The sequence below is a fragment of the Atta colombica genome, unplaced genomic scaffold, assembly GCF_001594045.1.
Source record: "Atta colombica isolate Treedump-2 unplaced genomic scaffold, Acol1.0 scaffold192, whole genome shotgun sequence".
In the NCBI taxonomy this organism is placed as follows: domain Eukaryota; kingdom Metazoa; phylum Arthropoda; class Insecta; order Hymenoptera; family Formicidae; genus Atta; species Atta colombica.
The window spans coordinates 23,699-36,315 of NW_017259285.1; the positions used below are offsets into that span (position 1 = coordinate 23,699).

The 12,617-nt window shown below is 31.5% G+C and overlaps 3 protein-coding genes across 10 annotated transcripts in view; 1 reads left to right on the forward strand and 2 right to left on the reverse strand.

Moving 5' to 3' along the window:
• LOC108686829 (pantothenate kinase 1) overlaps positions 1-8,461 on the reverse strand; it is a 10,559-nt gene extending 2,098 nt beyond the window's left edge. Inside the window, exons 1-3 of one of the 8 annotated variants that reach the window (XM_018192315.1) lie at positions 8,395-8,461; positions 4,958-5,131; positions 4,024-4,198 (exon numbers count right to left, since the gene is read on the reverse strand). In XM_018192315.1, coding sequence (XP_018047804.1) covers positions 4,024-4,159 — 136 coding nt within the window. In that variant the 5' untranslated portion in view covers positions 4,160-4,198; positions 4,958-5,131; positions 8,395-8,461. Of the gene's footprint in view, positions 1-1,891; positions 2,073-3,396; positions 3,735-3,857; positions 3,880-4,023; positions 4,199-4,957; positions 5,132-8,394 lie in introns of those variants that run through there. The other 7 variants (XM_018192317.1, XM_018192319.1, XM_018192318.1 and 4 more) reach the window with 7 other exon arrangements.
• A 76-nt stretch (positions 8,462-8,537) lies between these two features.
• Positions 8,538-11,571, forward strand: LOC108686828 (protein RFT1 homolog). Its single transcript, XM_018192313.1, has 8 exons — positions 8,538-8,629; positions 8,736-8,938; positions 9,155-9,341; positions 9,401-9,682; positions 9,748-9,879; positions 10,357-10,488; positions 10,569-11,069; positions 11,145-11,571. Exons 1-8 carry the CDS (start codon positions 8,570-8,572, stop codon positions 11,301-11,303), a joined length of 1,656 nt encoding a protein of 551 aa, XP_018047802.1. The 5' UTR covers positions 8,538-8,569; the 3' UTR covers positions 11,304-11,571.
• On the reverse strand, positions 11,550-12,494 carry LOC108686830. The gene is made up of 4 exons (XM_018192323.1): positions 12,423-12,494; positions 11,949-12,010; positions 11,727-11,841; positions 11,550-11,663 (listed from the first exon to the last, which is right to left on the reverse strand). The coding sequence occupies exons 1-4, from the start codon at positions 12,455-12,457 to the stop codon at positions 11,600-11,602; spliced, it is 276 nt and encodes a 91-aa protein (XP_018047812.1). The 5' UTR covers positions 12,458-12,494; the 3' UTR covers positions 11,550-11,599.
• Positions 12,495-12,617: the final 123 nt, after the last annotated feature.

Sequence of the window (12,617 nt, forward strand, 5' to 3'; positions counted from 1 at the left end):
TTTTGTCGCAAGCATCATCTACTTTGTTACGAATATTATTTAGCTTAACAAAATTCAACATTTGATACTTTTTAAAAAAATCTAAGCAATGATGTTCACAAGTCAGTAAGTGTAGATATTCGTGCGATAAAATAATTATTGTATATAACTCTTCGTAGTGTTAGATATAGTATAGAGGCAGTATTCCCAATGCATATAATCATTCAAGTACAATATTCATAATATTAGATTACAGTATAGATACAGACAATAATAATAGACACAGTATTAGTATTTCCAGTTTATATGTATATAGTCTTTTCCAGATATAATATTCACAGTTTTATTAGTTTCGACTTCTACTCTTAGCTGATGAAAAGTTGATAATAAAATGAACTGATAATTAATATACTGATAATAATTAATATACTGATAATTAATAGTCAGCCTTTCATTAAAATAAATTTGAATAAAGATTAAATTATCGATAATTATATTTGCAAATAGTTATATATTATATAATAAAAGCATTGAAAATATTGCGGATATATAAAGTAAATAGTGTATCGTGGACATTATACTCGTCAGTTTGAATTGATTTAAATCGTTGCTTAATTATTTATATTATATAGTCAGGATGTGTCCAATTTGAGCTCCGGAGACAAAACACAAAGTCATCGACACAAAAAAATTAATATGTCAGATTTCGGAGACTATAAAATATTGATACAAGTCTGAGTGACACTCATCAATACTTTACAGTCCATGAAATCTTACTCACATTGAATTTTTCTTGCGTCGATGCTTTGTGTTTTTACTCCGGAGCTCAAATTGGACAGACCTGATACAGTCAATCGTTTCATTTTCATATTCAAAAATTTGAAAAAATTATAATCTACTAAAAATTATAATCTATAAATGATGCAAGGTATTAGATGTACAACTTTGCTTCCGCCGTTTTTTTTCCGAAATTCGAGGCTTTATTGTAAAAAACTGGTTATACATTTATGATTCAAAGTATTATCCATCGCTGGCCACTACTTTCTCCCATCTTTCGGGTAGCGTACGAATTCCGCGTCGAAAAAACTAGTCATCTTTTGAGGCTATCCACGAATCGATCCAATTTTTTACTTCTTCATAAGACCGGAAGTGCTGGTCAGCCAGGCCGTGTGCCATTGATCGAAACAAGTGATAGTCAGAGGGAACAACGTCTGGAGAATACGGCGGGTGGGGTAGGACTTCCCATTTCAATGTTTCCAAACGTATATCTTGACCACTTTCGCAACATGGGATCGAGCATTGTCATGCTGCAAAATCACTTTATCGTGTCTCTCGTTGTATTGCGGCCGTTTGTCTTTCAATGCTCGGCTCAAACGCATCAATTGCGTTCGATACCGATCGCCTGTGATTGTTTCAGTCGGTTTTAACGGTTCATAATACACTACGCCGAGCTGGTCCCAAATACAGAGCATGACCTTGGACGTCAAAATCATTCTTGAAGCGTTGAAACCACTCACGACACGTTCTTTCACTAATAACGGCCTCACCATAAATATTTGAGAGCATTCGATGAGCCTCAGCCGCAGATTTCTTCATATTGAAACAAAAAATTAAAACCTCCCGCAAATGATGAGAATTTGGCTCGTAAACTGACATTTTGAATCGAGAATAACTTTATGATGCAGACACAAATCGACTAATGTTTCTATGGGGTTATGTTGACAGATGCCCAAGTTTATTGATGTCTATGATCTATTTATTTCGACCACCTTACCGCTAAAGCCATCTATAGGAAAACGGCGGAAGCAAAGTTGTATACCTAATATAAAATACCAAACACATTTGCAAACGATGCAGCATATAACATAGTATCTAATAAAAAGTAAAAAATTGGCAATCTAAGCACACATACAATCCACTGACTCACAAGGAGATGAATGATTCCTTGCTTCTTTGGCCATGGTATTGGCAGCAGAGTATCCGTTAGACTGCATGTCTTTTGGAGTTAAATTATTCTTATGGCTTTGCGGACTCATTGCTCAGAATAGAATAGTTTACTGCAGATCTCTCTGTTATGATAAATAATGTATTCGCTGAAAAAGATACATACATTTAAAAACAATTTTGTAAGTACAATTTCAAACGAAAAATATCTCATGTGTCTATTTTTATGACATTATGTTGAAAACATTGTGCAAATACAATTCATATTTCTTTTAATAATCAATGATTTTTTTTTCATAATCCAAATGTGGAGAGCATTTAAAACTTTAAATCATTTAGATGCAAAGAATTATTTTTAAGCCAGAAGTCAAAGATCATCTTTTTGCGCACACAATATGAAACACACATGACACGAAATGCAGGAATATATTTACATAAGTAACGTTACACAAGTTCATGATATATGCACATTTTTATCCATTTTTTTAAATCGTTTTATTGTAATCTGTTCTCACACTATATATATTTATTGGGATTGAATTAAATATAAATTTAATTGGTTTTTTTATCATTAATCATTTGTTATTATTTATTATATATATTGTGTTGAAAAATATATTTATGTAAATTTGCATATATCAAGCACCAAGATTTGTTTTGACCGAAAATAAGAATCTTTTTCTTAATTTACAATTTAATTTACAATTGTACGTAACAACTCTATTTTTTTGAATACAAAACAAAATCTTGAAAGTAATAATTATATTGTAAATAATACCTCAATAATATATAAATACAGTTTCTGTTGAAATATTACAATATCAAAGCAACGAGTAGATTGGCCGTGCTAAACGGTTGAAATTATGTTTTGATTACACGCGCGAGTATGAAAGCGCCCTTCTAAACATTCATTATAGCTATATTCAAACGATAAGCATAGACGCGCGATATCGTTACGTAAACTCGTACGTATAAATAATTAATTATCCAAGCGATCAATCTTCTATCATGACATTGCTCTCATTTTGCAAATTGCGTCGACTATTCTTAACATTTGCCGAGTTATTGTCAGCAGCATCTTACAATACATTGATAAGATTCTCAAGACGCTCGTTGCGACAAGCATCTTCAAAAGAAGATTGGCTGCGTTCAGTAGACTCAATAGTTGAGTGAGCGCTCGCTGCTATTGAGGTATTCTTCTAGATCTAAAATTTTGATTGGATGATCTAAAAGAATATACCAATAATACAGCAAACGCTCATTCAACTGTTGAGTCCGCTGAATGCTCATTGTAATGCATCAACTACTTTACGATGCTCTATTGATGACAGTCAGTCGCGTCGTCGTCACCCCGTCGATGGTCAAACGTCACGTCGAGCCGAGAAATCGCGTTTAGCGACGCAAGAACTCGCCATGAGAAGCGATCGAACGACGGTGGCGTGATGTCTCACGTTAGGCCGGCGTGACACTTACTCATCAGATTTGCGCGAAAGCATCGAGAATCATCAAGAACGGCACAAGTTAATACACACCACGACCCGGACGCTCTCTTCTCTTTCCTTCTGTTCCGTTCGCACCGTCCGACTGATCACGACTGACCGGACTGACCACGACCTGCGACGAGCGAAGTGAATGACGACTACACTGACTACAGCGACTACCTCGGTGCTGTCTAAATAATACCCCGGCAATATGATAACTGTACAATGAACGGGACGTCGACGGAAATGCTACTATGAGGAAACACTGCGTTCGCGTTCGCAGTCGCACGTATAATTCGATCTTGCCGAGCACGCACCATCTCAATAAACTATAAAGGCTGCCATACATGAAATATTCTTGTGTTAGAAAAATGTAAAAATATAACATGTGATCTTGCCTGAACTAAACTTGACCCGATAAAATATTTTTAATCCACTAACGTGACGTCTTACTAATCTTTAATCGCTTGTATACGACGTTGTACGCCTTTTGTAGCCTCTTGATATACACTTCTTAATGCGCGATTAAATTCTCCTAAATTCACTATTAAGGAACATCCGTTAACTTGAGAGTTTCGTTTCTTTCTGTGGATGTTCTGTGGGGCATCTTTCTTATTACCTGACATCACGGTTGCTACGGACCGTCGAAAAAATATCACGTGCCATGGCAAAATTGTAGGAACAGCGCGGTGGCGATCAGCTGATTCTTTCCTTCCTTCTCTAAAATGGACATCCATCCTTGTTAACGTTCTCATGCAGTTTCCTTCCTCTTTGACCAGTTCAGAGTTTATTACCTGAAAAACTAGGAATGTAATTTTCAGAGAATTTCTTTTTCTCCTTGAAAAGAAAGGAATTTCATTGTATATCCAGAAAAAGAGAGTACAATTTTTTTGTGATTGGAGATGGTTGTATTATTCCTTTACATTTTTTCTTCGAAAATCGAAAATTATCATAACAATGACACCCAAGAAAAACCTTAAATAAAGAAAATCCTTATCGTAACGAAATATTGTCGTTGTCAGTTATGCTTCAAGCTTTAATCATTTAAAAACTAATTCAGAAAGATGGATCCTCTAACGGTCACCAAAAAAAGAATGAAAGTTATATCTTTCTTTCGAAATTTTATTGATGTCTTTTTCTGAAAACATTGTTTTTTTTACATTCATTTTTTTCTTGGTAATACAAAAGGTTGACGCTTGGGATTAACATCTGCGTATGGATTTATAAATATTCGTGTACATTTTTACAGTTTTTGCCATCGAATTTTAGAAATGCTCTTCTTTTTCATTTATAAATCTCTCTCTCTTAAAACATATTCCCATTCGTGCATCATTCATTAACACTTATTATCCATAATTTTTTCACGGAAATTAAAAAACTACATGCAAAATTGATTTTTTATTATCACTCAAAGTGTGTATAACATTTATATAATAAAAGTATTTTACGAATCAAGAAAAATTTTTTTTCTATTGTAATTAAATATTTCTCGTAGATTTTTTTATTTTACTGACAAATTTTTTTTATATATAATATCTATATCTACCACATACCAATTTCTGGACTGGATCGCATTCTTATCGCTTTATATCACATCAATATCACTTTGTTTTCTGTTACTGCGACACGTACACGTTTCATTTCTGTAAGATTCTGTGAGATAAGCGATTTAATGTTTGTTGATCTACCATTCTTTGTTGCAAAATCATTTCCTGTTTTACGTAATCCTGTTGCAAAAAATCATTCACATTAGCAATTTGCTATTCGGATTTCAAGCTATTTCAGTCTTCAAGCGATATAAACATAAATTACTCAACCATCACATTAGTGAATCGTGATGCCGTATTTCATTTAAATATTCTATTATACTTTTTCAAACTCTCTCTCTCTAGCGCCCTCCTCCCCCCCTTTCTCTCTCTTTTTTTATGACAAAGTAATAAAGCATAGACTTTAAACGGTAAGAAAAAAGTTATCTATAAGAATACAAGAGGCAAGCAAAAACGCGTTTATAAGATAATTTTTCTTTGGAAAATGTTCGGCAAGTTTACAACAATGTAATGACTCGTAATTATCGATATTAATATCGTTGCGGATGAAATCATAAAAACTATCAGCATGACATCCATTTTAATTCATTCTCAATTTACTGGGTAATAATTCTCTTCGAAAATATTTTTTTAACCTATCCCTAGACATCAATTCAGGAAAGGTCTGCACTAAAAATAACGAACATCAATCAATTAAGAGCGGTCAAATTTCAGTTAATCTGCAATAATTATAATTCTCTCAATAATTGAAAGAATTATTTAAAATAATATTTCTAACTATACAAGGTGTATTTAAATAAAGTATCAAATATTTTAGACACATATCCCATCAATCAACATTTAAAAACATTCATAAAAATTATAAATTATAAACAAATCTTTTTCTCTTAAATTTTATTTTGTTTTTTTAAGCTATACATATAAAACACATTTTGATTTATTTCCGTGTGTTAAATTTTATCTTGTTTTCTATTATTTTTCTATTAATTATTTGATATTGTTAAGTAATTATTTAAAAAATCCTATCTCAGAAAGTAATAGCGAATTCGATCACTTACACAATATTACATCAGTGCATATTAATAAAAGCTGCTTTGCATGAAATTAACAAATAACATATTATTATAAATATTTTGAACGATTAATAATATTACCAGGGCAAGTAATTGCGCGCTATTTGTAATGTTGTTACCGTTATAAGTTACTTTTTTCGGTAACGAATAGGTAACGACATTACATTTTCTTCTGAGTAACGTTCATAGTAACGCAATTATATTTTTGGGGTGTAATGGTAACGATTTTACTAATTACTTTTTTCGATACTTTATTTCTAACTATGTAAAAATTAAGTCGTGTAACTATAACCTTAGAAAACATTAACAGTCTGATTGGCAGTCTAAATCACGCAATCTAAATCATCTTTTTTTCATTGTATTTACAGTTCATTGTATTTACACATATAGATTAACTTAGATATAATCTTTACAATATCTTTAATTTTTTTAAATAAAATTTTTTCTGTCATATCTTACAAATTAAATATATGTTTATAATGCAGATTACAAACAATACTATTTTTTTATTATATCATTTTATCTTTAGAGTATTCATGATGAGTCATTCGTATCTTGTTTCTTTTTTTCGAAATACTGCATCTGGCTAAATAATTCTTTCCTCCTTTTTAAACGTACAACTTCATAAATGTTTCTTAAAGATGTTAAAATATATATATATATAAATATCTATTCATATATATATAATTCATATATATATATAATTTATAATATATAATTTTTATATATTTGGAAAAATTATGGAAATTGACCACATACAAGCGATCCATCATGCACAATAAAAAGAAAATTGTATATGTATTAAGAGTTAAACGTATAATTTAAACGTATAATTTAAAAATATCTTATTAAAATTAACGAAAAATAAATGTATTTAAGTATAAAAATTATAAACAATGCAGTATACATTATGCGATATGACAGTATCTATTTCATTCATAAAAATAACGCACAATATTTACTTTTTGAGCTCTATTTCTCTACTAAAAAATAGAATTTTGACATCTTTTTTACATTTACCGCAAAAATCTGTATACAATTTTCTATTAGTCAAGAAAAAAAAGAAACGAAAAAATAACGACTCGTTATTACAATAACGGTAATGAGTTATTTTTGCAAATGAATAACGAGTAATGAGAACGAATTATTTTTTTTAACAAAAAGAGCAGTAACGGTAACAAGTTATTTTTATAAGTTGCCAACCCTGAATATTACTAATGATATTATCACGTTATTTAACAATTAAAATATATGTATATTATTGTCAAAGATGATTATATTATATCATTAAGATATTTTATGTATGAAGCAGCTTTTAATATGCATCCAGTAGTACGAAGTGTAGTGTTGAATTCACCATAAGCGTTTTTAAAGCTCCCATTCTACAATATGCTTTTTTTCTGTTTCTTGCTTTTTGCTATTTTTTACATCTTGTCTTTTTGCTTCTTAGGCCCAATTTGCATCAATGTCATTTTGACTTTAAGCGAGATTTAAAACTCTATCTGTCTCATTTTAAAGCCGAAAAGAGACAAAGATAAAAAAGTTTTAAGCCTCATTTAAAATCAAAGTAAGTTGATGCCGGTTTTTTGTTTTTTTATGTTGTCCGAGATAAAAGTTAACGAATTTCGAAAGAAACAAGAAATACATAGCAAGAAATACATAGCAATACAATTGTTAATAAAGAGGATTGTAAAGAGGAAAAAAAGCAAAAAACAGGAAACAAAGAGCACATTGTAGAATAGACTTAAATCCAGGTTTGTTTTCTTACAGTTGAATTAGTGTGCACTTTTGGAACTTAAAGTGAGAAAAGTATATACGTTTGATATTTTTCTCGAAAGCGAGAAAGTTGAAAAAAAGAGTCAAAGAGAGTTCTAATGCAACAACAGAAAACAGACCACCTATGTGAACTCTTTTTAATGTTTGGAAATATATATTTACGTCGATAAAAAATTAGACACTTATTCAAATATAACCTGCATAATTCCTTGTTTCTCTAATTAATAAATCTATATCAACAAAATAGTGAATGAGTTAACAAATTAATCGAAGTAAGCTGATTAAATTAATCGAAGTTTACAATTAGTCGAATTTTAGTCATCATCTTCAATCGGCGACAAGATCAGTTTACTCAGTTTACACGACGCTTCTCTCCGCAGCAGAAAAATAGTATCGTGTAAATATCTATAACTCATAACGTCTGCTTATGATCTATCTTGTCTACGCGGTCTGCGTCTGTAATTGTATCGTCTGTATTGCCACGCATTTCGACGTGATTACATCACGGTCACAAAATGTTATCATGTTAATTACGGTCACTTTCTTTTTCCACTGACAGAATTTTATACAAACAAAAGACTTGGTAATACATACGAAACCGAGATGATTGGTGAACGTTATCCTGATTGTCCCTGTGGTCATAATAGATCGTAGTTTTCTCACATAACCTTACCTAACCTGGGAAAGGGGGCTAATTAATGTTTCTCTACATCTCCCGGCGGGAATCTCGAAACATTCTCACACATGCTTTTGTCGAATCGGTCTGAAGATGCCGCCGAATATCCTGAAGAGCAGCTTGGAGAATGCCTCGTTTAGCATTATATTTCAGGTACGTTGATAAAACCGGTATTTAATCTAAGAGTGATTAGAGACACTACTTTTGTATTGACAAATACTATGTCATATAAAATTTTAGAAAAACTTTTCTTCCACAGATATTCTGTCGCTGCGTTACATTTGTTCTGAACGCATTTGTTGTTCGTCATGTTGGCCAGGCAATCCTAGGCGTCATTAATGTGAGATTACTCTTATTGGAATCTATGATACTGTTCTTATCACGCGAGCCATTTGTGAAAGCATGTCTGACTAACACAGCGGAGCATAATTGGGCACAAGTTATAAATCTACTATGGCTGACGTTAGTTTTTTAATTATATGATAATTGATCATCTCAGAAACTATACTGATCAGCCCCATGAAATAAGAAGCATATAAAAATTGATAAAGTTATAAAACTAATCATGCTATTGAAATTAAGAAATTATAGAAAAATATAGAATCCATCAGTTTGTCTTCTGAGAGACTCAATTGTTCTCTTTGAACAAAATTATATGAATTAATTAATGTGTTTTAGAGTACCCATATGCATTGTAATGTCTTTCCTATTTGGATATATTTGGTTGTTCTTGCTCTCCACCACAGAGATATTACCACCATATTACACATTTGCAGTTTGGGCAGTTGGGCTGTCATGTATTATAGAACTGTCTTCCTTAGTCGTTCAATTAGTCGCAAGCGCATTTCTCTTCGTTAGGCTTAAAGTAAGACAAAAGATAAAAGATTTTCAAGAAATGAGTATTTTACAACTTTGTTCTTCCAGATAATTCTGGATACGATCATGATCATTATTCGCACTATGACGTTTGTCCCACTAATATTATATTATCCTGAGAACGCATTACTTGCGTTCGGCATCGCTCAACTTGTTGCGGCAATATTTTATACAACTAGTCATTATGCATATTTTCATTATCATATCAAGACATTGAACAAGTCACAGAAACGAAGAATGTCTTTGAAAGATAACAGCAATGAATATGTGATAAGAGAATTTCCCTTTCATACTATAGAAGATTTTTTACCTTGTCAGCTAAAAAATAATGTATGTATTATAATTGCATTGTTACATTATTGTTTCGTAAGAAAAATACAACAGTTACTCCGTAGGATTCGTACTTTGATACGAAATTGACTAATCTCACGTGGAGCTTCTTTAGGCAAGGAATCCTAAAACAGATTTTGACGGAAGGCGAAAGATTGATCATGACTATAATGCCAGTATTAACATTTACAGAACAGGTTTGTGTCAATGTACAGAATATTTCCCAAATTTGTAATCAAAATATTGTAGTAAGAAAGTTCTCTAGTAAGAAAAATTAAGTAAAAAAAGTTATTCATAAATTTTGACAATAATTTTTAACAATAATTTTTGAAATAATAATAGTTTAAATATGGTCAATTAGGTTACATTTAAATGACCATCTGTCCATTAATTGCACGTGCCGTATTGTAGTATTAATAAGCGTGTTCAAATGTACTCACTACAATATGGTATGTACGACTCATGATCAGGTGACTGTTTACATATAAAATTTATAATTAGCCATATTTAAACTCTTATCTAAAAAATTACTACTTAAAATAAGAATTTATAAATAATTTTCTTACTTCATTTTTTAAGATCTTTTTTATTGTAATATTATAATTCGCGAATTTTAGGACACTTGCGTATACTCCAATATCGTCATTAGATGCTCATTTTTTTCTTTCTTTAAGGGAGTCTACGAGATAGTGAATAATATGGGTTCGCTAGCTGCTAGATTTATTTTCCGTCCAATCGAAGATAGTGGTTATTTTTATTTCACACAAATGGTGAAAAGGGATAAAACGATTTCTGATCAAAATCCAGTGAGTGTCTATTATCCTTTCATGTTTACTAAAATTAAATAAAATTTTATGTACCTATTTATAAAATATGATATTTTCAGGTGAAAGTACAAGAGAGTGTAAATGTATTGACACATTTGTGTTCTGTTGTTACATGTATTGGTTTGGTTGTTCTAGTATTCGGTCAATCTTATTCGAGTCTATTGCTCTGGTTGTACGGCGGCTCAAAGTTGATTTTACCCTTACCTGTTCTATTGCTAAGAGCACACTGTCTCGCCGTGTTACTGTTAGGAATCAATGGCGTAACCGAATGTTACACTAACGCAACAGCCGACAATGTGACCATAAACAAGAGCAACTTGATCATGGTTTACCAGTCGATCACATTCTTGGGCGCATCATATCTGTTTGCTATATGGTTTGGTCCGGTCGGCTTTATTCTCGGCAACTGCGTGAACATGGGCCTGAGAATCATACATTCGGTGATATTCATTAATAAGAGACATCAAGACACAGTCTATCGTCCATTACGCGGACTAGTACCAAAGCCCATGTTCTCCACATGTCTACTTGTTGCAGCGTTCGCCACTAATTTATCACACGTAAAGTATTCACGATGTAATTTTATATGTATGTACGCTAAAATCGCGTAGCAGTAATCTCTTCCGTTATTTCAGACTTACTTCTTCCCAAGTGAAAAAATATTGCACCTATTAGTTGGCATAATAATGTTTATGATTGTATTTATGTCTTGGTTATATGAAAATTATGAATTAATCCAGCTTGCCACAAGCAAGTGGTACGAAAGAAGAAATAAACAGAAAAAGAGCGACTGAAATCCTCGTGTAATATAAATTATTTTATTTAATATATGAATCAACTATAGGTTCATTATAAGATCTTGTAAAATGTTAAAAGATCACACACACACACACACACAATTTTCGTACAACTAGTTAAAATTGACTATAAATCCTTATATGATGAGAGAGAGAGAGAGCCACATATCTATTAAATTTTTTTTATTAACAATTTGCACGTATACTTGATACTTAAATATTTTTGTAAAAAAAGATTGCATTTTGAATATAAATATTATAAGTTCAGCCATACTTATATAACAGTGATTATTTCAAATCGATATGTCTTTATATATAGCACCAACTACAGGTTCCTTACGAAGTATAATACACTGCCTGAAATTCAAGCAAGTTTTCATTTTATATTTAGAAATATCGCAAAATTGTTATTTTGCTTACTTGTTATCATTTTGAAGCGATATAATTGGTGATCCAGATTTCGGTTCCAATTTTGCAACTAGATCCGCTATGGCCGCTATCAACCCAGCACTGTCGCTCGATGCATCGCCCTTAACTACAAAAGTTTACAACTTTATGCAGGTCATACGAATGCTTGAAATTTTTTCATATCATTTTTTAATATCTATAATTTTTTTATTTAGATCTTTGATAATTTATTACCTCCAAGACAGAGACCAGCGTGATCAGCCAAAATACAGCCAATAATTCCTTCCTTGTCATGCCTATATAGTACAATAATACTTTACTAAACAAATATACAAGAATGATAATAACTAATGTAATGCTCAAGAAAATAGAAACGAAGATAGATACACAAATGTAAAATACACAAATGTTAAATAATATTAACGCTCAATTTTTCATTAACTTGTATTTAGACTCATTTAATAACATGTAAAAATTGTGCATCTATAACTATGATTAATGATAACTAAACTGATCGTTTTGTAGTGATAATTTTACTCGCTAACCATAGAAAAATATAATTTTTACATCACAAAAATAAAATAACAAAAAACCGAGCCTAAATAATATTCACAATATAATAATATTTATTATAGGATAAAAATTAAAAAATATTTAAAAACTTATATCGAGGAAGATTTCCTAACCTATATGCCCCATAACGCTTACGTGTCATCCAATGTTTTCACCAAGTTTCGTTCCATCTTCGGACCTCGAGTCTCACGCGACGCTTGCAAAACCAATCGACACGCGAGATTTGTAGAGTTTCCTTGAAAAATTAATTCGACATCGAAGAGAGAGCGTTATCTTATGTTATCACATAAATATTGGCAAATATCGCTTGAAGTCTGCTGTCTGCGTCAG

Coding starts and splice junctions, on each gene's coding strand:
- LOC108686828 (XM_018192313.1), top strand. CDS start 8,570: ATGCCGCCGAATATCCTGAAGAGCAGCTTGGAGAATGCCTCGTTTAGC. Junction 9,342..9,400: donor TTCTCTTCGTTAGGCTTAAA/GTAAGACAAAAG, acceptor TTGTTCTTCCAG/ATAATTCTGGATACGATCAT. Junction 9,880..10,356: donor TATTAACATTTACAGAACAG/GTTTGTGTCAAT, acceptor TCTTTCTTTAAG/GGAGTCTACGAGATAGTGAA.
- LOC108686830 (XM_018192323.1), bottom strand. CDS start 12,457: ATGGAACGAAACTTGGTGAAAACATTGGATGACAC. Junction 12,011..12,422: donor GTGAAAACATTGGATGACAC/GTAAGCGTTATG, acceptor TGTACTATATAG/GCATGACAAGGAAGGAATTA. Junction 11,664..11,726: donor TCGCTTCAAAATGATAACAA/GTAAGCAAAATA, acceptor CTTGAATTTCAG/GCAGTGTATTATACTTCGTA.